At 39.2% G+C, this 24987-nt stretch overlaps 1 protein-coding gene across 9 annotated transcripts in view; it reads right to left on the bottom strand.

Annotated features, from left to right (window-relative positions):
• Positions 1-24987, bottom strand: part of mef2d (myocyte enhancer factor 2d) — a 174440-nt gene that overhangs the window by 89296 nt on the left and 60157 nt on the right. For all 9 annotated transcript variants that reach the window (XM_072461409.1, XM_072461411.1, XM_072461412.1 and 6 more), the window contains exon 3: positions 4665-5034. In XM_072461409.1, coding sequence (XP_072317510.1) covers positions 4665-4718 — 54 coding nt within the window. In that variant the 5' untranslated portion in view covers positions 4719-5034. The remainder of the gene's footprint in view (positions 1-4664; positions 5035-24987) is intronic.

Here is a 24987-nt window from a genome sequence, read left to right as displayed (position 1 = left end):
CAGTGTCTCAAACAACACGTGGGAGGAGAACGCGCTCAGTGTTCTTCTGATTCAATGCTCACCACTCTGCCACAGGAGCGAAGAAAGACACTTCAAAATTGTTATTCACTATGGTAATTTTGGATGTCATTTAATTTGCTGACGAGGTAAGTCATAAATGCTAAGCGTAAACTTCATAGAGCTGGTCTTATCCGAGGTCTTATCTTTTCCTATAGTGTTGAACCATGTTTACTGACTTTGAAGCGACTCCAACAGCCACCTGTCACATACTTTTAGTGCGTTCTCTGGCAGTGAGGGTGATTAGCGAGGAGCTCAACAAATAATAGAAAAAGTAAGCCGCAGTATGATTAAGAAAATTGCATCATTGTCAATGTTAACTGTAATTTTTTTAGACCAACTTCATGACAGCAACTGAACCGATCTGCCCGAATTCAAAGGACACAACATAAAAAAATGACCTTCTTGAGCTTTAATCAGGTTATAACATTGTTCTCGCATCAAAAAAATACATCTGTATTTAGCTTAATTCATGTTTGTTTGATTGATCTTGTTTAGCAAGTCCTCTTCCCTCTGAGCCTAAAAAACACAACATTTTCCAGTTTTTTGACGACCGTACTTTTCGGATTTTAAGCCGCTACTTTTTTCCCACGCTTTGAACACTACGGCCCATACAACAGTGTGTCTAATTTATAGATTACTGGCTAAGAACTACATAAATTAATTCCTAGCAAATACATATCAATATTAATGGCTATATTACCTCGAATTGATTAAATGATCAAGCTCAGCCATTCCCATACAACAGCATCACAACCTTATCTACCAGATGATCCCTAGGGGCCCCCAATAATAATTTGCTCTATATTGACCCCCACTTCAGTTTTTACTTTTTATATATTTATTTTTAATATGTAATATGATATAAACTCCAGGACCAAAATAATTAGTCAAAGTTAAGAAAAAAAAACAATGTAACAAAGTAAACAATCTAGAAATTAAATCTCTGCAATGTAAACCTGAAACTACAAAGTCAGTTTTCATACAACAATTTTAATGGCTTATTGATGCATTCTGATTACAACCTTTAAAGGTGACATATTCTGCTTTTTTAGTATAAAGGTAACATATATAGATCATCATTATCACTTTATTCACTGTAAACTGCAATACTGATCTAAAACATCTTAGTAACAGAAACAAGTTTGATGACTTCCAGTTCAAAACGGCAGAGCTGATAAGCCTTTTCAAAGTGACATTTCACTGAGGCGTTATTAAGTTTTTATTGTTGAAAAATGGCTATGGCATTAATTATGCTGTGTTCCAGGACCTCAGTGAGGTTTTCTCAGAGTTTCTGTGCCTCAGTTCTCAAGTCAGAAAAAAACATGAGTGTTTATGTACAGTAAACAAGTAATAAAAACTGTGAAAATGCTTATGTCTCAAAATGTGCCAATGGACTTAATTTATGAACCCAGACATTGTTATTAAATGTATAAGTTATAAATCAATGTTTGAAAGATACATTTGTTGACATTAGCTTTGTGTAGACATGAGCAACATTAGCATAACAGAGCATTTCTAACTGCAGAAGCTCACAGTAGAGATCTAAATAAAACAAGTAACGGTACAATAAATATTTTAGCTGTCAGTTATTAAACTTTATCCAATTGGGATTGGCTAACTCAGAAACTCTTTTCTGAAATGTTTCCAAATAGGAATTTCAATATTTAAAGGCGGTATGGACGATTTTTCGGCGATTTGAGAACGCAGGCGGAAGTGCGCATGCGCCCTCCCCCGTGTGGACTGATACAACACACACGTGCGTTTGTTTATTAGCGCAACGGATCACATCGCATCTCTCGTCTCCCGTAGATTTCTGTCCACTTCTGCGTCAGCTCGAACTGTCTTTCTCCGTCTTCATTTTGCCCCGTACACTGAGGGAACTATATTATGAAAGATCCATGGCCTTAGGCACGCGGAAACGTGGGGACGAGCCTGACGCGGCTGCAGGTGAGCGGTAGGTGCGTTTTATGATTGATACGTGGCAGGACAAATGATTTATCCACGCCACAAGGAAATATGATAAAAAATTTGCTGAAAAAAATCGTCAAATCGTTAAGGCAGTTCCAGTTTGAATTTACATGTCAGAACTTAAAGGAAAATTTAAGTTAGGAAACTTAAATTTAGGAAACTTAGGAAAATCCGACCTCTGAAAACTGAACGCAGCATTAACCCTACATCAGGACTATATAACTTAATTTCCCGAGGGCCAGATTTTTAGGAGGGCCAAGGCCACTGGTTAGGAGTTGCATTTTGGGCAGGAGGTACCAAATAACTGAGGTACCAATAACAGATTTTTGTGGGAAATAACATACTTAAAGCTTTACCAACATTGCTTTGCAAAATTGCCCATCCAGGACTGAGCCAGAATTAAACTAGGACTAGACTAGGACCAACCAGGTCCGACCCAGAATCAAGGTAATCCACAATTTTTTGGGCGATCAGTTGTGGGCCGGATTAAATTGCTTGGAGGGCCTGATTTTGCCCCTGGGCTTAATGTTGACTAGCCCTGCCCTTCATGTATGACGCAGAGTCAGACATTTTTGAAAAATCACAAGTGCAGAGCAGTGGGCCAGAAATGCAAGTCAGAACTCAAATGTCGGAAAATCAGATTTGAATGGTTTAATACCGTTAAAAAAAACTTGCAAGGAAAGGTTAAAACATGTGGACATCAGAATCTTCATTTCAATCACTGGTACATATACATATTAGATATACCATACAGAAGCTCTTAACACTTTCCCATGACTTCCGAATGTGTGAACTATGCTCTATATCTGACAATAGGGAAGTCAAACTCATTACTCAATCTCCTCAATGGACCGAAAACCCATTTAGCACTTTTGGACGGATCATTTACGCGTCTATTCACCGACAATAATATTACCGGAGGGACTGTTAGCTTTATTTTGCGCTGGTATCGTGCTATTCTTGCATGTTTCACTTTAGGCAGCGCAGGGGTGCTCAGGGGCCCCATCACGGCCCCGTAGAGTCATCCGAGCCTCATAAAACACGCTGCTATTGTTGAGTTATGGCCCCTGGTGAAACAAAGCCATATCCTTTATGCGAGATGGGAGGTGTCCCGTATCCCCGTGAGACTAAATAAGCCTGGATTCCTGTTGTATTTATGGAATTTGGATATGGAAGAGGGGGAAATAGTGCGTGTCTTAGGCAAATAATTGTCATGCTCATTAAACAGAGGCATATAGTCAAGTTATATTTCTGGTAACAAGTGTTTTAGTGCTGCGAAGAGTAGATTGAAACTTTGAGGTAATGTTTTTCTGTCATCCACAAGGTTTGATGAGATACTTTTCCACAATAGATAAATATTTCATTAATCCCAATTTAAGTGTCCAGTGCCTGAATATAGCAGTCTGCAATGAAAGATTTCTGACCATGGGAAAATCTTGTGTCGTAGCTCAAAAACGTGGGTCGTAGATCTCACAGTGAGACGGGGACAAAGATTAAACTAAAAGATTGATTTCACGAGTGTCTGATATTTTGGAATATTAGTCGCAGAGTGAGCCCTCCTCTCGCTGCATCAATCTCTGTCAAACATGTGACGGACAGTAAACACAAGCACTCCTCGAGGTAACAGCAGAAGGTTTTTTGTACTAGAGCTACAGGTATATTAAAAGATATTATTAGATCATTATTAGATACAACCATTTTATGTTCAGAATCACAACATTTCCCTTTCAGTGTTAACTTTTACGGTGACAAAAACCCTGCTTGGATGTAGCGCTAGCCTCAACTAGCCAGTACAACTACAGTGACTTTACCACGAGGAGCCTAGAGCTAGAGGATATTTATCGGACAAACTTGGGCCGGAGCTACGACTGATGGTGTAAACCAATGTGTGCTGTCTTACATCTTTAAATCCCCCGTGTCTTGAAGTGTGACATTCATAAACCAAGTCAAGACTCACATTAATCCATAACATTTCCATAACATTTTCATTTATTTATTTATTTGAACTATATTGAGATTAAATGGTTGTATTAAATTCATATTTGACACAGTGGTACTTTATTAGTAGTTATGCCATAATACTTTTGATTCTAGAGTGATTTTTGGGGCACTCAATTCGAATAATCTCCCCTTGAAGTAAAAAAGTGACAATTATGACAATGTTTTCTTTTAAATTTTTGATTTATGTTTTGAATTGAGATTCAATTCAAAACGCGTGCACATTTTAAACTTATCAGTGAACATTAACACTTACAAGTTGGGTTTCCATGTTTTGTGAGGACATTGCATTGCCTAAACTAAGCCTAAACTTAAATAAAATTAACTTTAAACTATACATTTAATCCATCAGTCAAGAAATTACCTAGTTTCCAACCCCATAACAGAGGGAAGTTTGTAGGTGTCTAAACTACATTGTTAGTTGGTTTTATACACACATTATCACAAGGAGACATTGACTTCATACAATGTAAATTTATCATTTGTGACCTTTCAATTCAATTCAATTTATTTTTGTAACGCCCAAAATCACAACAGCAGTTGCCTCGGAGGGCGACTCAAACTACTATTTTGATTGGTTTGACTCATACTCAACTCTAACACTCGATCATGAAAAAAACAAACAGTGGCCGTTGTACCTGTCTGTTGCGTTCGTCGGTGATCCTCTGAATTTGAATCTTTTTCCTCCCCATGATGGCGTCGTGTGGTGGGAGGAGCAGGGGGCGTGGTCAGGTCACAAATCACCAATGGCCTTGGTTTAGTATCAGCACACTTTCTCTTCTACTGCGCTTCCTCTTCGCTCGCCCAAAAAGTGCTTGGAGATTGTCTAACGCCAAGGAGATTTAAAGAAAAAGAAATGTAAACAAAAAAGAGGGAGGAGGAGGAGGAGGAGAAGAAGAAGGTGTGATGGGTTGGGCCGTTTTCAGATCATGTTCGACTTCCGGGTCAGAGGTCAGCAACACTGGGCACAGCTGGTCTGCCCTCCTCTTCACGTCAGATGGGCAGCTCCTGTGAACACAACACACCAAACTTCATCAGATTATGTTTTAACCGTAAATGTGCAACTGAAAAACAAAAAATCCCCATCCAATAAGCCTCAAGCTACATAAAGTTTGTGGAATTGATAAATATGCAAATGAACAATAGAATGAATTACAATGGGGTCAAAGTCAAAGGGTCAAAGTCCACACTACCCTTGCCTTTCAACAGACATAATGTAAAAGCAGCTCTTGGGGTTAAAATGAGACTGCTGAGTGCTGACTGCATCATATTGTAGAGTGTTTCATTTCTCCGAGAAGCAGAAAGTGTGCCGTTAGCATGCTAATGTTTGTCAGCTTTACAGTGATGCAAACTCTGCTCGGGGCTCTGAAAGTTGCAAAAAGTGCTCATCACGGTGAATAACTAGGATGCTTTCAGGTACGTGAGCGATACGTGTGGACTGCAACGGTTTAAGAAGTCACATTTTTAAGATGGCAAAAATCAGGGAAAGGTTCAATTTCCAAGAACATGTGTCAAACAAGCTCAAAATCCAAGCTTTTATGATGTACAACCACAATCAAGCAAAAACCTCAAACTATCAAATCAAATAAGACAAAAAAAAAAGGATGTTTCTCCACACTGACCCACTTTCCCCTCCACACGACTCTCCACATATGAATAATAATCATAAACGATGTGTGGTGCATTGGAATTGCCAGTGAATGAAGCGCATGTCTAACAGGGGCGGCAGGCGGGGGGTGGAGCAGGAGGCCCCCAGGGGCCCGCAGTAGAGAGGCTGCGCTGTGTCAGCTTCATTAGAGGCATCACCGCCACATCACTGATCTGCAGGTCGCCCGCGGCAACCGGCTGCCCGCCTGACATGCCCAGCGTGGCTCCCTGATCGGAGACGCGACGGAGAGGAGCACTGCAGTCTGAGGATGGCTCTATCACACACGTGACAATATGTAGGATTAGATGGTACAGGAACAGAACTTATTCAACAACTGTAACGACAGGCTTAATACTGTGCTTTTATATCACATTTAAACAAATCATTATGGTTATACGCTCGGGGACATGATACATTGCACAGTTTCAATCATTTTCATTTCAATCTTTTTTGAGTTGCGACACATGTTTTGGGTTGAAAGAATACCACACCATTTACAAATCAGACCTTTAGTAAAAAAATATGGTGTATAATAAAGTTTGTGTAATGGTTGGCTTCTTTAAATTTGGCAATGGAGATTGCTTTGCTTTTTTGTGGTACAGATATTTTCCAGGACACTTTTAAATCTATGTTTGAATACATTAACTCATTAACCAAGGGTTATAGGGAGAAAATGTGCCGTTTCATTTAATCTTGCTTTACCTCGACTAAATATATATTAAAAAAAAAAGATCCTATGAACGTGCTAAAAAGCACAAATAAGCCACAAAACACCACATTTGAGTATAAAAGTTTACAGTTGGAGATTTAAGATAATCTGTTATCAGTAAATCTCTTAATACCAAATGCCCAATTTCACACAATCTCGCTAACTTTACTGTCTTTCTTTTTGCTCACAGAGGGAAATTGGCACCAAACCGTGTAATTCACATTTGACATACAGTATCATGACTCAGCAATCCTACATATATACAACACAAGGATTGCTCAAACATCTCCATAAACTCTCCCCTCAAACGCACACCACGCTGCAAACATGAAAACAAACAAACCCTGTCTTATAAATAGCCTTTTCAGAGTGCGGCGGCTGCAACATTAGCAACCTAATGCTTCTGCAAATACACCCTGCTCTCGTGAATGAACCAGAAGGCGGCAATCCTGGAATGGCAACCACCGTTTTAGGCCCGTTACGACTATTTATGGCGCCTTAAAAATAGCTCTCTCTATATATACATCCAGCCAGTGAAACATACTGAAGATAGCGCGCACGCACATACACACACACACACACATACACACACACACACACATTTATAACTGCACTAGCCAAGCCTCTAGAACCACCAGACCGGCTCTCCTGCATTCTCCGCATTCTTTCTACCTGGGAGAGTGGCGGCCATGACGGAGGAACACCCCATTTGCATGTATTCTTGGCGAACAAAGCATGTGCGCTGGTTTGTCGTCGTGGGACTGACGTGTCTTTTGTAGCGTTTGTAAGAGCGTCGCAGAATGGGCTGTTTGGAAAATGGTCGGCCTATGAATTATGTACTGATGGACGGATGCGACGGAGGAAGAAAGAGGAGCGGCGACGATGTTGGCATGAAAGGCGTTTTGAAGAGTTTGAAGATAATGGTGGGACAATAGGGGAGATAGTACGATCGAATAGTAGAGTGAATAGTGCATAAACAAAGCCTTTTTAGGGTTTACAATCAGGGTTGGTTAATACAAAGTAGCACCATCACTTTGAAGGACTATTTTGAGGGATGAATTCAATATATTTTATACGTATATCGAGAATAACTAGGGATTGTAAAAATAAAGGTGAAAATCAACTATAGTTTTAGTTAGTTAGTCTATTTTTCAAACCTAGCTGTCCAGGTTTAAGTAAGGATCTGGCACTAAATTGTCATAAATAATTTGAGTAGAGATAGTGGTAAATCTGGATTTAGAGTTGAACGATTTTGGAAAATGATTAACTAATTGAATTTTTTTCGGACAAGCTTTGCAATTGCCATTAGATTTGCAATTTATGATGTAATAGTAGGATTCTGTTCGACATGTACCTTCCTAAAGACGTCTAAAAGCGTAAACGTTTGAGGGAATACTGGAATATAAGCTGCTAAATTAATACAAGAATCTAGAACGTGTTTGTACAGAGTTAGCAGGTTGCAGTTGTTTTTTCCACACAATAAGACGAGATATTTTGTTGTCAAGTCACTAATAGCCGTCTATAATAGTGTCCCAGGATGTTACTAAATATCAATAGGTGGAGATGGATATCCATGAAGAAACAAGCCATTAAGTTGGTGCTAAAGAAGAACTAATGCTAAAAGGGAGGCAGGTGGAATAGACTGGTATTATGACATAAAAGGAGACATCAATGACGCGTGGGCCCTTGGCAGGAGGATCTTGATGGACAATGAATTAACTCATAATTAATGAGTCACCAATCTAGGTCAATGGTGTCTTTTTTTATACAGTGTGTGAAAGTTATACGGTAGGTCTTTTGACATAACAAACTTAACTGTTCAATTCCATTTAAATATAAGTTCCAAAACTCTCCCCAGTCAGTTTTGTATTTAACATGGCAAAATTGAAACTAAAATTAACATAAAATGTTGACACTCGAGTATAATAAAACAGGTGAAAGACAGATAAGTGTAATTTATTTATTTTATCTTGAAGCGTTTGAGTTTTATTTTCTAAGCCAGTGTTTCAGGACCCCTATGAGTACATGAGCCTTTAGCAGAGGGTACTTTGGATGATTATCAGATAAGCGAAAGAAGAGATGGATGGATAGAAATGTATTTGTTAGAAGTTTTTGAACATAAAAATGACAAGGCAAAGCTTAGAGACTTGTAAAGGTTGGGAGCCACTGCTGTAAACAACCATGACAAGTAAATTGCTTGCTTTTATGTAATATACTTAACTTTATAAACCGTTTCTTGCAAGAATATAAATATTGAGCATACTAAAATAAAAATGGGCCTACAGACTGAAACTGCAAGAAAAAAAATGTTTTCATAGAAATAACCACTTTTTTGCTGTGTGATATAAAGGTTTATGAGTCTAGATTTTCAAAATAACAAAACCCGTAATCGTGCTTAAAACTCACTAAAAATAAATAAATAAATAAAAAAATACACTAAAAGCTTAAATTGACATCCTTAAATGACTCACAGAATTCTAAAGACCCATATAGCTATTCCTAACAAGGTGCATCGAACTCCAGCAGCAGCTATAGCCTTCATTAGTCAGAGAGGGCAGAGGACTAGCCGCGGCGGTGGTGCTGCTGTTCAAAGACAGGCACACTCAGGGATTTGTCTTTGGGCTCTGGGCCGATCACACATGAAAAGGCTGCTTTATCAGCCCGGGGTGGTCAACACTCGACCTTTCAACCTTCATGCTACCGCCGCCGCTTCCCACGTCTGATGTCAGCCAGAATCTGGGCTCTCGCACGGAAAAGAGCAGGGGCCTGGAGAGTGTCTGTGAATACTGCCGGCTGCTGCTGCTGCTGCTGCTGCTGCTGCTGCTGCTGCTGCTGCTGCTGCTGCTGCTGCTGCTGCTGCTGCTGCTGCTGCTGCTGCTGCTGCTGCTGCTGCTGCTGCTGCTGCTAGTGCTGCTGGTGCTGTTGCACTAGGCCCCCTGACAATGAGCAGATAAACGGCGATAATTAGGAATCTTCAGCGGAGCCAGAACAGATCCCTGGGGAACACCGACAAGACAGAAGAACGTCTCAATTCGTTTCACAAGTGCGAGAGGATTCTTTTTGTAATTTATGTCAAGGATGGTCTCAGGGTGTATTGTGAAGGGGAGTAGAAAGTAGCTTTATGTCCGAGTGGTAAAGGAATTAGATGAAAGGGGAAAGCAGCCTGAAAATATGTCAATTCAAAGCAATTAATCAATTAAATAGTTAAATATGCGAACAATTAAAGAAAGAAAAAAGTAAATAGGTATGTTTTGATGCTTGATAAATTAATTGGTGAATACTGAAAATATGATTCAGGAGAAACCAAAAAAATCAGACTGAAAGACAAAATAAATAAAATACATAATAAGACTAGACAAGCTTATGAGAAAACTAATCAACGTTACTGTTTGTCAAACTAGACATAGAACCAATGCCAATATAGTAATTAAAAAAAGAAAAAACACTTTTTGTAACACTCTGTACTGTTAGATTGTTCAAAAAATATTAAACTAATAACGACATTGAAAAGCCTCCAGACAATAACAGACAAATGATGATAATAAGGAATCAACAGCAGAGCCAGAATAGAACCCTTGGGAACGCTAACAACACAAAAGAATATGACTGCTTCATTCACCAGTGATTCTTTTTATATTCCATTTCAAAGATGTGCATTTTTTTTCTTTTTAAAGGCTTCTCTGTCCCTAATTCATTTGAAGAATTTACTGCACAGATGTAAGAAAAATATAGCTGTCGGAATAGGAAAAAAATGCATTAATCCCACAGAATAAAAAGTGCCGTTGTGTGGCAGGAGTGCTGAGAGCGGCTTCTCTCCACTGAAAATGACACGTTTTCATAAGCATTTACACAGAAAGAACCAGTGCATGCAGCGGGAGAGCCATTTGGGATCTGCTTCTAAGGTCCATTTTACAGCTATAATTGACGAGCTGAACACAAGATTACACAAAATGCAATAACAAATTAACTACAGCTCCACGGGATAAAAAATATGACAAAATGTAATATAGTTGAGCCTAGATTCAGTACTGCAGTGATGTTTTGACATGTAATATTAAAATCCAGTAGACTCAAGTGGTCAGAATGTATCACATGTAAAATTAAAGTAATATTCAAAAAATATGGCCACAGTGATGTTACAAAAGATGTACATGACTTAAACTACGGATACTAGAGTAGTATAGTATCAAAACTAGTTACGATATTTAGGATCTTATATATTCATTTAAAAAAAAAAGTCAATTTGTGTCAAACTGGAAACCTGCTAATTAAAAAAAAACAAAAAAACATTATTATTATTCTTCATGACTTTAGAATTATATGACATTGTTTTTGACTGTGTTTTTTAAATACCAAATTCATCTCTCATAACTCTCCCAATGACAGAAAGTAAACATTTGGTCAGACATTCCACCCACACAGGAATGTATTTGTAAAATTTATTTCCAGCCGTGAATATAAAATGATTAAATTCTTCAGATGTGTCCGCTTCAGAGGGAGGGCGACCCAGGTCCCAGCATCGGAGCGGATCACAACGAACAATCCAGAAAAGAACCGTTCGCATCATTATCCCTCACATGTGCTGCCGACTCTGCGCTCCGGCTCCACTTTCACTCGTGTGGGTGGAGGGACTCAGGCAAAGGCCAATATTATGACTCCTACAGCGGAGGAACGGCTAATACAGAAGAGGTCTGCACTGGCTTCTGTGCTCACGTTTTCTTTGGAGAGGTCTGGTATGGTTTCAAGACATTTCTATTTACAATAAGACGGACTATAGAGAAAATGGACACATATGTGACAAAAGGACGTTTTCGATATACATAGAGACAATCAAGTAACACAGCGACACTTAAAGTAAAGCAGTAAAATAACACCACCTTATTTTGAGTTATTGTATGAAGAAAAGAAAAAATGCAGCTAAATGCTATAATTTTTATGCTTTCATTCATTCATTCATTCATGGATTCATTTGTAAAAATTACAGGCAAATTTACTGTTACAGCAACATTATCAAAGTTTATGTTGATTTAAGAACAGTTGGCGGAAAGTAACAAAGTACAAAACTTAAGTCATTCTTACAGTGGATACTTTTTTTTAAACTTTTTTTTTTAATATTTGAGAGCAGGTTTGTACCATCTACTCCATAACTTTTTTTTTTAACGTACCGGTATTTGAACCAAAGATCAGCACAATTCATTACATTTAACGCTTTACAGAGAACATATTGTGCAAAATATTGAAATTCAAAGATGACATTTTCACCTTGTTATGACGGGTTTCTTCAAAAGTCTAGTTTGATTGCTTCCTGAATGTGTGAGTAATCCTTTATTATCCTGCAACGGAGGCTTGAGCGCTCCGAAAATTCCTGATTTTGCCTACCCCTTATCTTCACCCATATCGATGTACTTGTTTGTAATTGTTTGAAAAATAAAGACTCAAGAGTGGTATCGTTCTAAAATGTCACTTAGCCACTTGAAAGTGAAAAGTAATGATGTGCTTATGTTATAGTTCAATCCTAAGTACCAAAAAATGCACAACATATCTCCTTTAACAGTTCTTAAAATCTCAAAAATGTGTACAATTATTTTTATTTTTAGTACATTTCCAAACATTTTATCTTTTTATGTACTACAAGCACTTTTACTCGAGTACTTCTTCCCACACATTTGTGAAAAATAAATAAAGCAATATTATTATTATTTGTAAATGTCAACAATGCCAACTTTTTAGACAGAATAATTAAAAAATATACACCTGGAATAACAATAAAACTTACGGTAGATGATCAATTTACATTCAACTCGCATGCTGAATGGACAATGCAAAAATAGAACGGACAAAGCTTGAAGATCCCAATTGTTTACAACCCCACATTAGACACATGCTACTTCATTACTAACACCATAATATGATCCCACTTTCTCGATATAATCTATAATAATCTGGTACGCCGGCCCAGTCCAAGCACAGTGACTGCGACTGTCAGCAACAGAGGTTAAGTGTTGGCTCTGGGGCACGTCGGACACATTTTCTCAGCTCAGACCAGAGCGTTGAACCGATGGCCTCCGTTTGACAACCTGCTTTTCTCTCCCCGGGCTGAACAATGGCCTAAACATCAGTGATTCTGCGCCACCACTGAGTCGGGCTCAGGCTGCGTGTGTCAGCAGCTGCAGGAGGAGGTGTGGACGAGAAATGCTTGGATTTAAAAGAGGGAGTCCAACTCGTTACGGGTGTTCCCAAAGAAATCCAATCCAACTGTATTAGTATAGCACATTTTACCAACACAAAGTCTCCAAAGTGATGCACCGAGTACAAAACAAGCACAAGAAAGGATCATCAAAACACAGAGCTGGTGTATGTACAGGATATATGCCAAAAAGGAATATCGGAATTGATTAGAGGTATGCAAAATATTTTAGTACTGTATGTAAATTAGAGAAGATTACTAGACGTGATTATTCAGGTTACAATGTAATCATGAGAACCAGAAATAATAATTGTGACAATTTTAGAAGCAAATGTAAGTATTTATTTTTTCAATATATATAACAAAAATAGACATAAATGTTAAGAACGTATTTATTTATTTATATGGCTGTTTTTGTCACATTTAACTTGATTTTGTTTTTCAGAAAGTTTGTGTAAATCCGGTCACAAACTTGAGGAATAGTATGTGTTAGACAATGAAAATGAAGGCAAATTAAAGATTTTGCTGTTGTTTGGTCACAGTCTCAATTATTGTGAATACTCGTTAAATCGTGATATCGCGACATCCCTAATATAAATGTGACACTTTTGTGGTAAATTTGATACGGACGATTGCAATATCGTCCGTATCAACGTTGCAATGAAATATATTTCACTTTTGTCAATTTTATGTATAAGTATTCATGCAGCACTATGGACAAGGGGTTTGGCCATATCACATTGTGCAGTGGACACCCGGCTTAATACAGAATATGGGACAACAACAAAATAACACTAATAAATGAAACATCATTCAACACAAAGAAAGTTAGAAATGTAATTAAGGGGTGATGAATCGTTTGGTTGATTGGATAAACTCTGGTTATGTCTCTGATTAAGCAGTTTAATGAAGAAAAAGAATATCCCATTTGTTCAGGAAAGTGTGTAAGACAATCGTGGTGGAGGCTGAGGACAAGCTGCTGTTTGACAATTGAGAGTAGAGTGATGCCAGACACTAGTTCTGAACTCAATTTTTACTTCACAACCACTTCAGTATTTGCGTTATGTTATTCTTTCTTTGTAATACCAAGTTGTATGAAGCATAATTCGAAAACGACACCAAATCTGTAATCATCAGCAAAAAAAAAAAAACACCTCTTAAATTCTTTGTTAATTTGTGCATTTTGGCATAACACGTCACCAATCATAATCTCCTAAAATGATGATTACTATATGAAAATGGGCCCAGTTCGCAGACATAGGCCTGGACGGTCATACAGCTCGTGCTCTGGTCCTTGGTCCTCTCGTCATGGCCTTAGCGTGTTAAGTGCTAGAGCGGAGGGCTAGAGGTGAGCGAGAGCGAGAGACAGAGGGAGAGGGAGAGAGAGAGGGAGAGGAAAGGAGCTGCGATAGAGGAGATGGGTACTGGAGCTGTGCCAGAGTACTGCTGAGAAATCCATCACCTCTCCCACTCACACCCAGCATCTGCTCAGCCTGCTAACACCACGCTGCACACGGGTCGCGCTCAACTTACAAATGCACCAGTGTGGCGTTTTGGGGGGGGGGAAAGCGCTGCGCCGATTTTTCAACCTTTCGTTTCAAGAGTTTTTCGCTCTGTGGAGATTTGAAGATGTATCCAGTTCACGCTGCACTTAGTTGCTCATTGAAATCGTGTCGGTGTTTGTGAGAATGACGTTTCAAGTTGATGGTTCCATACCTTTTTTTTGTGGTGTAGTGCCAAGTTTGTTGTTGTCATTGTTTCTATTAAACTTTACTACACTTATAATCGCTGTACTGTTTTTATTTCTTCAGATTACAGTGTTAACAGACAATTAAATATGTAGAAGGATTAATTGGTATTCTATTTGGCAGAGAAAGTGGGATGATATTATGTCACTAAGCACAAAATGGTTCCAAATTCAGAATCGCTAGTTAAAAAAACATAACAATCATGAAATTGCTGGCCAACTAAGGCGCCTTGAACTGTATATATGTTGGTCAGATTAGTTTAATACCAACTATCGATCACTCAAAGTAATCCAATTAGAACTAATGATATAAGAAGTTAGATTACTCATTACTGTTAAACTTAAACTTCCTGTAATGCAAGCTAATGTCAAATAGCCTCAGAGTCAACACATACATTCCTCCATAAACATAAATAGAAAAAAGAAGGATATTTTTGGGGGGTTCAAAGTTGATATCTGCTGCCAAAACATGACCTCGCTGCTACATGTCCATCTTTTTTACTGTTTTACAAAAAAGAGTGTAACTGTTACAAATGAACACATCTTAAGAGTAACTTGTTAGATTACTTAATGCGTTACTAAACAAGTCAGTCCCTACTTTTGTAACTAGTTACGGCCAACACTGGTTAACAACGGTACAATATCTCGCCATCCATATGAGCAGAGTATTGTTGAAAATACAACACAACAAGAGTGTGTCGGAGGCACAGAGTCAGCAGAACGCCAGGGAGGATGCGTCCTCTTCAGGTGGCATATAAATCACTGCCCATTGTTTGCAAATGTCGCCGTGGCAGGAGACAGTTCTGGAGCGTGTTGTTCTCACCACTTAAGGGGTTTACTATTTCATCACATTTGATAAACTTTGCATCACTCGCGGCCATGAAAAGTTGCCCTAAAAAGAGTGCTGAACTTAACATAATGTCACACGGAATATAACAGCGAATAGTAGTTTATCAAGTACACAATTTCAGGTTTTTGGTTCTGTGGAAATGAAGATTGAATGCAAACAAGTTAAAGATACACTTACACTTAAACAAAAGCAAAATCCCAAATGCGTATAGCTAGCCGTTAGCGTCTTGTCAATAGACTACCCAAAAACTAACATTATCAAATGGTTGTCAATAGCCAAACTCATCTTTATAAAGGCTATGTAACTTTTGCTATCATTTTAGCCAATATCACATAAACGGACTCATCACGGACGACGATGACGCGGAGTACAGAGGACTGGCGCAGGACTTTGTGGACTGGTGTCAGCGGAACCACCTCCTCATCAACGCGGGGAAGACCAAGGAGATGGTGGTGGATTTCTGCAGACGCCACCCCACTGCCCCCTCACCAGTGAACATCCAGGGACGGGACATTGAGAGAGTGGACTCATACAAGTACCTGGGTGTTCATCTGAACCACAAACTGGACTGGACTCATAACAGACGCACTGTACAGGAAGAGCCAGAGTCGGCTCTACCTCCTGAGGAGACTCGGGTCTTTTGGAGTGACAGGGCCACTCCTGAAGACCTTCTACGACTCTGTGGTGGCATCAGCCCTCCTGTATGGTGTGGCCTGCTGGAGCAGCAGCATCACAGAGAGGGAGAGGAGGAAGCTGGACAGAGTCATCAAGAAGTCCAGCTCCGTCCTGGGCTGTGCTCTGGACTCGGTGCAGGAGGTGGGGGACAGGAGGGTCCTGGCTAGATTCACATCTATGCTGGACCATGAGTGTCGCCCCCTGCAGGACACTCTGTCCACCCTCGATGTGTGAAGGAAAGGTTCCGTAGGTCTTTCCTTCCTGCTGCTGTCAGACTTTATAACAAAAACTGTTAGTACTGAACACTCGCAATACTGACCTAACCTAATACTGATGTGCAATTCTGTCATATGTGCAATTGCTGTTGGAATTCATGTGCAATTCATGTGCAATTACTGTGAAATTCATGTGCAATCTATGTGCTGTCGTGACACATATTCATGTGCAATTACTGTCGTGATCACATGCAATGGTATTTATTTATTTATTTATTTATTTGTCTATGGGAGTTTTTATTTATTTATAGGAGATCTTCTACTGAAAGTGTTTTTCAGACTTCCTATAAGTGATCTGTTCTTCTGTATCTACCTCTGTATCTTCCTGCGTTGCACCAATGAAATTTCCCCATGTGGGACAATAAAGGAATATCTTATCTTATCTTATCTTATAAACAGTTGTGAAAATGAATCAAAATCACTGACAGCGTACACAATTTAGCACATTATAATAGCTAAATAGCTGCTGCTTGCTAATGCTATATAGGCACTCACAAATGGCACCCAACAGTATCCAGTCAGGTAGAGTTTTTACCGAATTCATTCTTGATATTGAAAATTGAGGCTAATGACCTTTAAACCACTGAACGACCAATGGAAAAATCTTGATATGCCATATGGGTTATGTTTCCAATCACATGCCAAACCCATGACTTGGGGTCTTCAGATTACATGGAGCGTTGGGTGTCGCGGTCTCTCTAGCAGGCTATCAAAATGACAGATTCGCCTCTGGGTTTGAAGTGGGAGCCTATCGATATTTCACCAATATTCATTCATCTTTTTGGTGTTCGATGGGAGCTTGCCTGGCGTGATGCACGAAACTCGAGATGACAAACGATGCCTTCAGACGCTCCCAAAGACAATCGCGTGAAATCAAATCATCGGGACGGTAGGCAGGAATCACTGACCGATGAAGTGGGCCGTGTTTTTGTATTGATGCAGCGTCGCCTTGGTCATTTTAACTCAATAATACAAATGGAATCCATAAATAAACAATAAATGACATAGAAGTACATTTAGAGTGGTTAACGGTTGGCAGTTAATGGTATAATATTATGTTAAGATAAATGGAAGTAATCGTATCATATCGGACCAGAAAAGTTATAGTACACCTGTAAAGTATCTTTGGAAGGAATACTTGTAAGTCCTTTAGAAGTTATAACTACACCAACATTTGGATACTGTATATATTAGAACCATTGTAATACTTTGGTGACAAATCATAAATACTTTTCAATTTAATAATTAGCCAAATTATCTAATGGTGGTGGACTGGTGAAAATATGTATTATTACTCAGTATTATTCCATGTCAATCTAAAATGTACTCAATGGGGGTGTTATATAATGTTGAAGCAATTTATGACCCACAACAGTTTGTGTCACCGTAAAAAGTCACATTTAATAACCTCTGGCGTGTTTTTGTGACCCAAGAGAATGGTAATGAAAGTGTTCAGACATATTTTTAGCCTGAACAGAAATACATAGTAAGATTTCTAGTGCAAAGCAGACCTAGGACAAGTCCCGGTTTAAACCAAGACTAAACAAACCATATCTACCAGGATATCACGCATAGACTATAAAGCAGGACCAAAGCAGGACTAAAGCAGGACCAAAGCAGGACCAAAGCAGGTCTAAAGCAGGACTAAAGCAGGACTAAAGCAGGACTAAATCAGGACTAAAGCAGGACTAAAGCAGGACTAAAGCAGGACTAAAGCAGGAATAAATCAGGACTAAAGCAGGACTAAAGCAGGACTAAAGCAGGACTAAATCAGGTCTAAAGCAGGACCAAAGGAGGACTAAAGCAGGACTAAAGCAGGACCAAAGCAGGACTAAAGCAGGACTAAAGCAGGACTAAAGCAGGACTAAATCAGGACTAAAGCAGGACTAAAGCAGGACTAAAGCAGGAATAAAGCAGGAATAAATCAGGACTAAAGCAGGACTAAAGCAGGACTAAAGCAGGACTAAGGCAGGAATAAAGCAGGACTAAAGCAGAAATAAAGCAGGAATAAAGCAGGACTTAAGCAGGACTAAAGCGGGAACAAAGCAGGACTAAAACAGGTCTAAAGCAGGTCTAAAGCAGGACCAAAGCAGGACCAAAGCAGGACTAAATCAGGACTAAATCAGGACTAAATCAGGACTAAATCAGGACTAAAGCAGGACTAAAGCAGGAATAAAGCAGGACTAAAGCAGAAATAAAGCAGGAATAAAGCAGGACTTAAGCAGGACTTAAGCAGGACTAAAGCGGGAACAAAGCAGGACTAAAACAGGAACAAAGCAGGACTAAAACAGGTCTAAAGCAGGAATAAAGCGGGACTGAAGCAGGACTGAAGCTGGACTAAAGCAGGAGTAAAGCAGGACTAAAGCAGGTCTAAAGCAGGTCTAAAGCACGTCTAAAGCAGGACTTAATCAGGTCTAAAGCAGGTCTAAAGCAGGTCTAAAGCAGGACTTAATCAGGTCTAAAGCAGGACTAACGCTGGACTAACGCTGGACTAAAGCAGGACTAAAGCAGGTCTAAAGCAGGTCTAAAGCAGGTCTTAAGCAGGTCTAAAGCAGGACTAACGCTGGACTAAGGCAGGACTAAAACAGGTCTTGAACTATCAGGCCTAGTCTTGAAAAGGTCTAAATTAGAACTAGACCAACTTCACGCTTAAACCACAGAGAATTAGTCTAAAAATAGTCTAAAAACCACTAAAGGACTAAATCAGGACTATCTTGAAAATAATGTCATGAGAACATTTGGTTCAAATGATATTAAAAGCATAGAAGCCTACAGGAGGCTACCACAAACAGAGCTAACTTTGCCATTTAGTGCACAACAATTAGCCTATGAGGGCAAGAATTTCAAAGCGTCTAATGCAAAGGTGCCGATGTCCTGGGACGAGACCAAGGTCCACCTTTCATAACCCGACATGTGGGAAAATCTGCACATCACGCACAGCTTTTAAGCGCAGGTTAAGGCCTTTCAATCCAACGACAAACAACGACGAAGCCCAGAAATGTAATGTTCCTCGTTGTTGGGCGGACTTACAAATACGTGGAGCATGTTACATTTACACCAAATAATCAATAAAGCTGTTATTAAGAGTGTCTAGATCTTCACAAGTTTTTGCTTTGACAGAGCAGTGCTTCAGATGCACTGGGGCCATCAGAATCAGAACCAGAATCAGAGACCAGTGGAACTGCTGCAAAACAAGGCAGAGCGCTGTGTTGTAAAATCATGCAAAAAAAAAAGAAATAATATCATTTAAAGTATGGGAAACAGGAGTTGGCCTGCGGACCGCCTGTTGGAGACCCAGGGTCAAGAATCTATTCAATATACAGCAAACAACCCAATCCATCAGCATTTATGAAACACATTTGACATTTTTATTACTGTTTGGTTCCCTCCAGACACCTTTCAGGGATAGTGGTTCCCTCAGTCTGACCTAGTAGAACTGTTGCTGTGTTATTGAGCAAGACTTGAAATAAATTGCTTGCTCCAGTCGCAGTGGGAAGAAAGGTGCTTGATTTGCTATGCCAGTATTTTCAAGCAAATAAATATACAGTAGGTTATAGTAATAGTATTTGAAAGTGAGGCCTAGAAGAGGGGTTTCCTGTTGTGTCTACAGAGTTCACTTGGCTCTCCATAAAGGCTGTGATGTCCAGGCTTCTAGACACAAAGCAGTCTTTTGTCCTGAGTGATATTTCTCTCCCCAAACTGGCCTGACACATGATCTGCTGACTCTACTCGACAAACCCACCTGATAAGCTGCACTGAGATCTTTGACTGAGGCGAGGCACAGTGAAAATGTGAAACTGTTCCACAATAAAGAAAGAAGTCAAGTCAGGTCAAGTCAGGTCAAGTCAGGTCAAGTCAGGTCAAGTCAGGTCAAGTCAGGTCAAGTCAGGTCAAGTCAGTTTAAGCCAGTTTAAGCCAGTTTAAGCCAGTTTAAGCCAGTTTAAGCCAGTTTAAGCCAGTTTAAGCCAGTTTAAGCCAGTTCAAGCCAGTTCAAGCCAGTTCAAGCCAGTTCAAGCCAGTTCAAGCCAGTTCAAGCCAGTTCAAGCCAGTTTAAGCCAGTTTAAGCCAGTTTAAGCCAGTTTAAGCCAGTTTAAGCCAGTTTAAGCCAGTTTAAGCCAGTTTAAGCCAGTTTAAGCCAGTTTAAGCCAGTTCAAGCCAGTTCAAGCCAGTTCAAGCCAGTTCAAGCCAGTTCAAGCCAGTTCAAGCCAGTTCAAGCCAGTTTAAGCCAGTTTAAGCCAGTTTAAGCCAGTTTAAGCCAGTTTAAGCCAGTTTAAGCCAGTTTAAGCCAGTTTAAGCCAGTTTAAGCCAGTTTAAGCCAGTTTAAGCCAGTTTAAGCCAGTTTAAGCCAGTTTAAGCCAGTTTAAGCCAGTTCAAGCCAGTTCAAGCCAGTTTAAGCCAGTTTAAGCCAGTTCAAGCCAGTTCAAGCCAGTTCAAGCCAGTTCAAGCCAGTTCAAGCCAGTTCAAGCCAGTTCAAGCCAGTTTAAGCCAGTTTAAGCCAGTTTAAGCCAGTTTAAGCCAGTTTAAGCCAGTTTAAGCCAGTTTAAGCCAGTTTAAGCCAGTTTAAGCCAGTTTAAGCCAGTTTAAGCCAGTTTAAGCCAGTTTAAGCCAGTTCAAGCCAGTTCAAGCCAGTTCAAGCCAGTTCAAGTCAGTTCAAGTCAGTTCAAGTCAGTTCAAGTCAGTTCAAGCCAGTTCAAGCCAGTTCAAGCCAGTTTAAGTCAGGTAAAGTAAAGTAAAGCAAGGTAACCCAGCAAGTAGGAGTACACAACGCTTTGATAACACTGAACATAAACTAAAGCACCAGTATGCAGTAACTATCCTGGTGGTTAATGTTTGGGGTTGACCCGGAAGTTGGCACCCATATTCGCTACCAACCTGCCCCCCTCCTGCCCTGCCACGGCTCCGTTTGCGGTCCAGCCTTGAGGGTGTTCTGCCAGGACCAGCTGTGGGGTATTTACAGCCTGTTGCTTCATGTTCCCCGGCAACCATTGGACACGGCTCTCAAAATGCCCTCTTATTGGCCAGCATCCATTAGAATATCGGAAATATAGAGGTAAGTGGGGGTAGGTTTGAGTTTTTTCTATACTAATACTTTAACGGTACCTGCGTTTCGATACCGGTTCCGGTTCTTTTTTTTGTACTTTTTAGAGTGTAAATTAATGGCAAAAATTGTGCAACGGTTTTCCCAGCATTTAATCATCGGAACCGGAAGTTAGCACCAAAATAACTTTTTTATTTAAATGAAAATGCCAAGACATGGTCCACTATTCCGTCATATTTATCAAAAACAAGCTTACTACAAAATCAGAATGTTAATATTTAGGTCTGCAACAATTAATAGACTAATCATGATGGCTGTAAATACAATTCATTAACTAGACGGTGTATAGACTCTAAAACACATGAAAAACACCTTTTTATAACAAGGACAATCTCATTATTGAATCCAGATGTAAAAAATGTAATAATAGATTTTCAATATCACACTTCATTCATAAATATTCTCTATCTAGAAGCCTTTTGTCACCATATTATTTCAATTTTGATTGGGTCATAATATATTTAAAAACAGAAATAACCGTTTCACTTGTCGACAACTAAAATCCTTTTTAGTAGCAATTCTATTACTATTAGTATTATTAGTATTTACCTGTCCCCATCTCAACAAAACACTACAGAACAATTCATTACATACTGTGAAGTCTTCTTTTTCCTGGGATAACAATGGGATTTACAGTTGGAAAACTTGGTCAACAGTATTGGTTTGATATGATGGTATGATATTTTGTTTTTTCATGGTTTATGTTGTCTATAATCATGGTAAAGGTACAACACCAATGGTTCTTTTCTGTAACATTCGACTTGGTGACATCTCTGGTTGGGCAGGTGCAGGAGCAGGGGAGGATGGGTGGAGAACAGGCACTGGCCCTGTATCTGAGGCTGGGGGCTGTGATTGTGTGCCCATGCAGCCCTGGCAGTGTGCCACATGACATGCCCCTCCCCCCGGCTCTTCTCAGGCAATATGGTGTGAGTGTGAGTGTTTGGAGTGGTGCTGGATGGGACAGAGAGGAAAATCGGGGCGACAGCCTTTGACGTAACTGGTGGCGCAATGCAAAAAATGTATAAATAAAATGAAATAATTAATTAAAATGATTGCAAAATATTACTTCAGATTTTAGTCGTTTGGATTTTGTATGCCTTGATATAAAATGACAAATAAACGGTTTACTCAAAAGTTATTTCTGAAAATAATTTCAAATTTTCAAAAAAAATCTCCAGGCTAAATTAATAATAGAAAATGATTGATATTTTGTTGTTTTTCATAGCTGTGTTTTAATCTAGAGCTGCTGATAGCCAATAAATTGTGCCGATATATTGACAAAATAAAAAAAGTAAGGCAGGGAATTTCTCCCAAATTGCATCTATATGTAGTGACGGAACTAAGTAAAATTGTTATCTTATCAAATATCTTTGTAAGTCCCTGTGATGGTTAAATACTGTATGTATTTTCGGACTGTATGAAGCATCTCCCCCTGCTGTCACTGGGCGAGAAAATCTGCCTTGCATGTTGCAACATCGACTCGAAGACAACTCTCCTGAGAAACCCTGACTCTTTTAAAAAAAAATATCTGGCAATGTTAAATGTCTTTGTATGTGATCATACTGCCTTAGGCCACAGTTATTTTATTACTTGGTTTACGGATCCGCCGCACTTAGATTATTGATTTCTCCAATATAAATAAAATAAATTATCTTTTTTTTTTTATAAAGTACCGCCGACAAGGCAAAATAGCATTAAATGAAATATAAAAAGCGGTATTAAGTAAAAAAAATAAGAGCAATTTTTCGTCAAAATCCTGTGTGAGTCTGGGACAAAGCGGCTCCGTCCCTGCGCGCGGCCCCGGGAGAGCATGAGAAGACGCGCACGCCCGTTTCCTTGTCTGCTAGGCGCAGCGCTAACTCCTTTATATCGCAAATACACATTTTAAACCCATTTACCACATTTTCTCCAGCTCGTTTTGCCGTGACTAAGGCTGCACACTTAGAAGCGTCAGTTCTACCGATGCAAAACACGCAAAATCTACTGTTACACGTTCCTGCGCGTCGCGTCTCCTTTGAAATTGAAATTATATTTATATTTCGCCCGCCTGTTCAATATATTTCATTTAAAAATCTGTAAACCAAGTAATAAAATAACTGCGGCCTTATGTCAATAAAAAGAAAGACAAAAAAAAACCAAGAAGAAAATAAAAAAAATGTGGGTGTTTGTCAATGTATTTTCACAAGGGAGCTACAGGTGGATCTCTATCTTTGAAGTTACTTAGTTCTGCTTTAAACTTAAGTTACTGGAAGTTATTACAGGACATTGCTCTACATGTGAAAAGTATAATAATACTGTCTTGCTGCAAAGCTATAAGACAGTGGTAACTGGTTTTACTGTGTACTGAGTTCTTATGGGCTGCTGAAGTTAATGCTGCACAAGTGTTCAAACTAAGCACAATGTTGCATCTCCTCTAGTCTATATCGACTTATGCTTGAGCTTTAAGGCCCGAAGCCAATAACAGAGTTCAGAGAGCGGCCAATCTAAATATCATCACAAATAAGCGAAAAAATGAAGTTAGAATTACACAAATCCATATAAACATTCTTATCTCCAGTCATTTTAAACGGTTCCTTTTTTGCAATGGGGCAGGATGGTAGAAAGGGGGCGGAGGTGTAAACACATCCGTGAATCACTCCTGGGCTGGCGGCTGGTTGTCGATACACCTGCACCTGGGACACTTAAAACAAACAGAAGAACAACATCACCCAGAGCCTCGTCTGTGCCTACAGCCCCGGGCACAAACAACCAGCACGACATATGCTGAGAAGAGCGCAGATTAGCCTGCATCTACCCAAACTATCAAAAATGCACTTTAGTCGAGGAACAGACGCATTCAAGTCAACATTTCAAGGACTTTAAAGATGTGTCGTATTACAATTGGATGATTATGTCAAAAGGTTGAATTTCAAGGACAACAGAGTTATGTAGAGCTAAGTGCAATATTATTTTTACCTACTGAGGGAGTGATGAGTCCCAGCAGAACCGAAAAATAAGTATAATTTCCAATTCCAAAACTAAGAGGTTGTTTTTGTGTTTACTGTAATTTACCAATCCACATGTCTTGTCACAAAAAGGGTTTATAGCTGGAAAAGACAAGTCATTTCACATACGGCCAGTCGAATTTGCATGTTTCAGACCAATATATCAGATGGGCCGATATTTTGAATATAGGAAAGACCAAAATCTTTACTTTAACACTTAAATGCAAAGATGGCATTGCAATAATGCGATTACATTATAGGTTACAATGTCTTTTCCTGTATTATATTTTTATGTTGCAAAGCATTGAAAATGATCAACAGTTTTAGGTTTGTAGTCATTTCAAATCCCATGTTTTGTGGAAAATATTGACCCAAAATTAACAACAGGCCATATCACCACCGGCTGCTCTGGATTCTAATGTATTGGCCATGAAAAAAAAACATATTGTTCGATATCTAATTGAAATGTATTTTAGTATTTTTGTACTTTATTTGTATTTCATTTTTTAATTTTGTAAATTTTACCCAATAGTATAGCATTTTAACATGTATAATATTAGAACTACTAAAACATTGTAATGTAATGACTGCAGATTCTACCATTCCATTCAAACTCATATGCAAACAACAGTCTCTTACAATATTATCCCATAAGCCTTAACTATTGTACTCAACTCCACTGTCAACAACCACAAATAATTTAGCTTTTTTATCACTACATTCTTCTCATTCAAAAAAACGCATGACGCAAAACGTGTTCTCACAATTCACTCGTTTAGCGTTTGTTG

The sequence above is a fragment of the Eucyclogobius newberryi genome, unplaced genomic scaffold (genome assembly GCF_026437365.1).
Source record: "Eucyclogobius newberryi isolate DKJ021-1_F unplaced genomic scaffold, fEucNew1.0.hap1 SCAF_3, whole genome shotgun sequence".
NCBI classification, from domain to species: Eukaryota; Metazoa; Chordata; class Actinopteri; order Gobiiformes; family Gobiidae; genus Eucyclogobius; species Eucyclogobius newberryi.
Note: the sequence above shows the minus strand (reverse complement) of the source record. Positions and strands in the feature narration are given on the sequence as shown.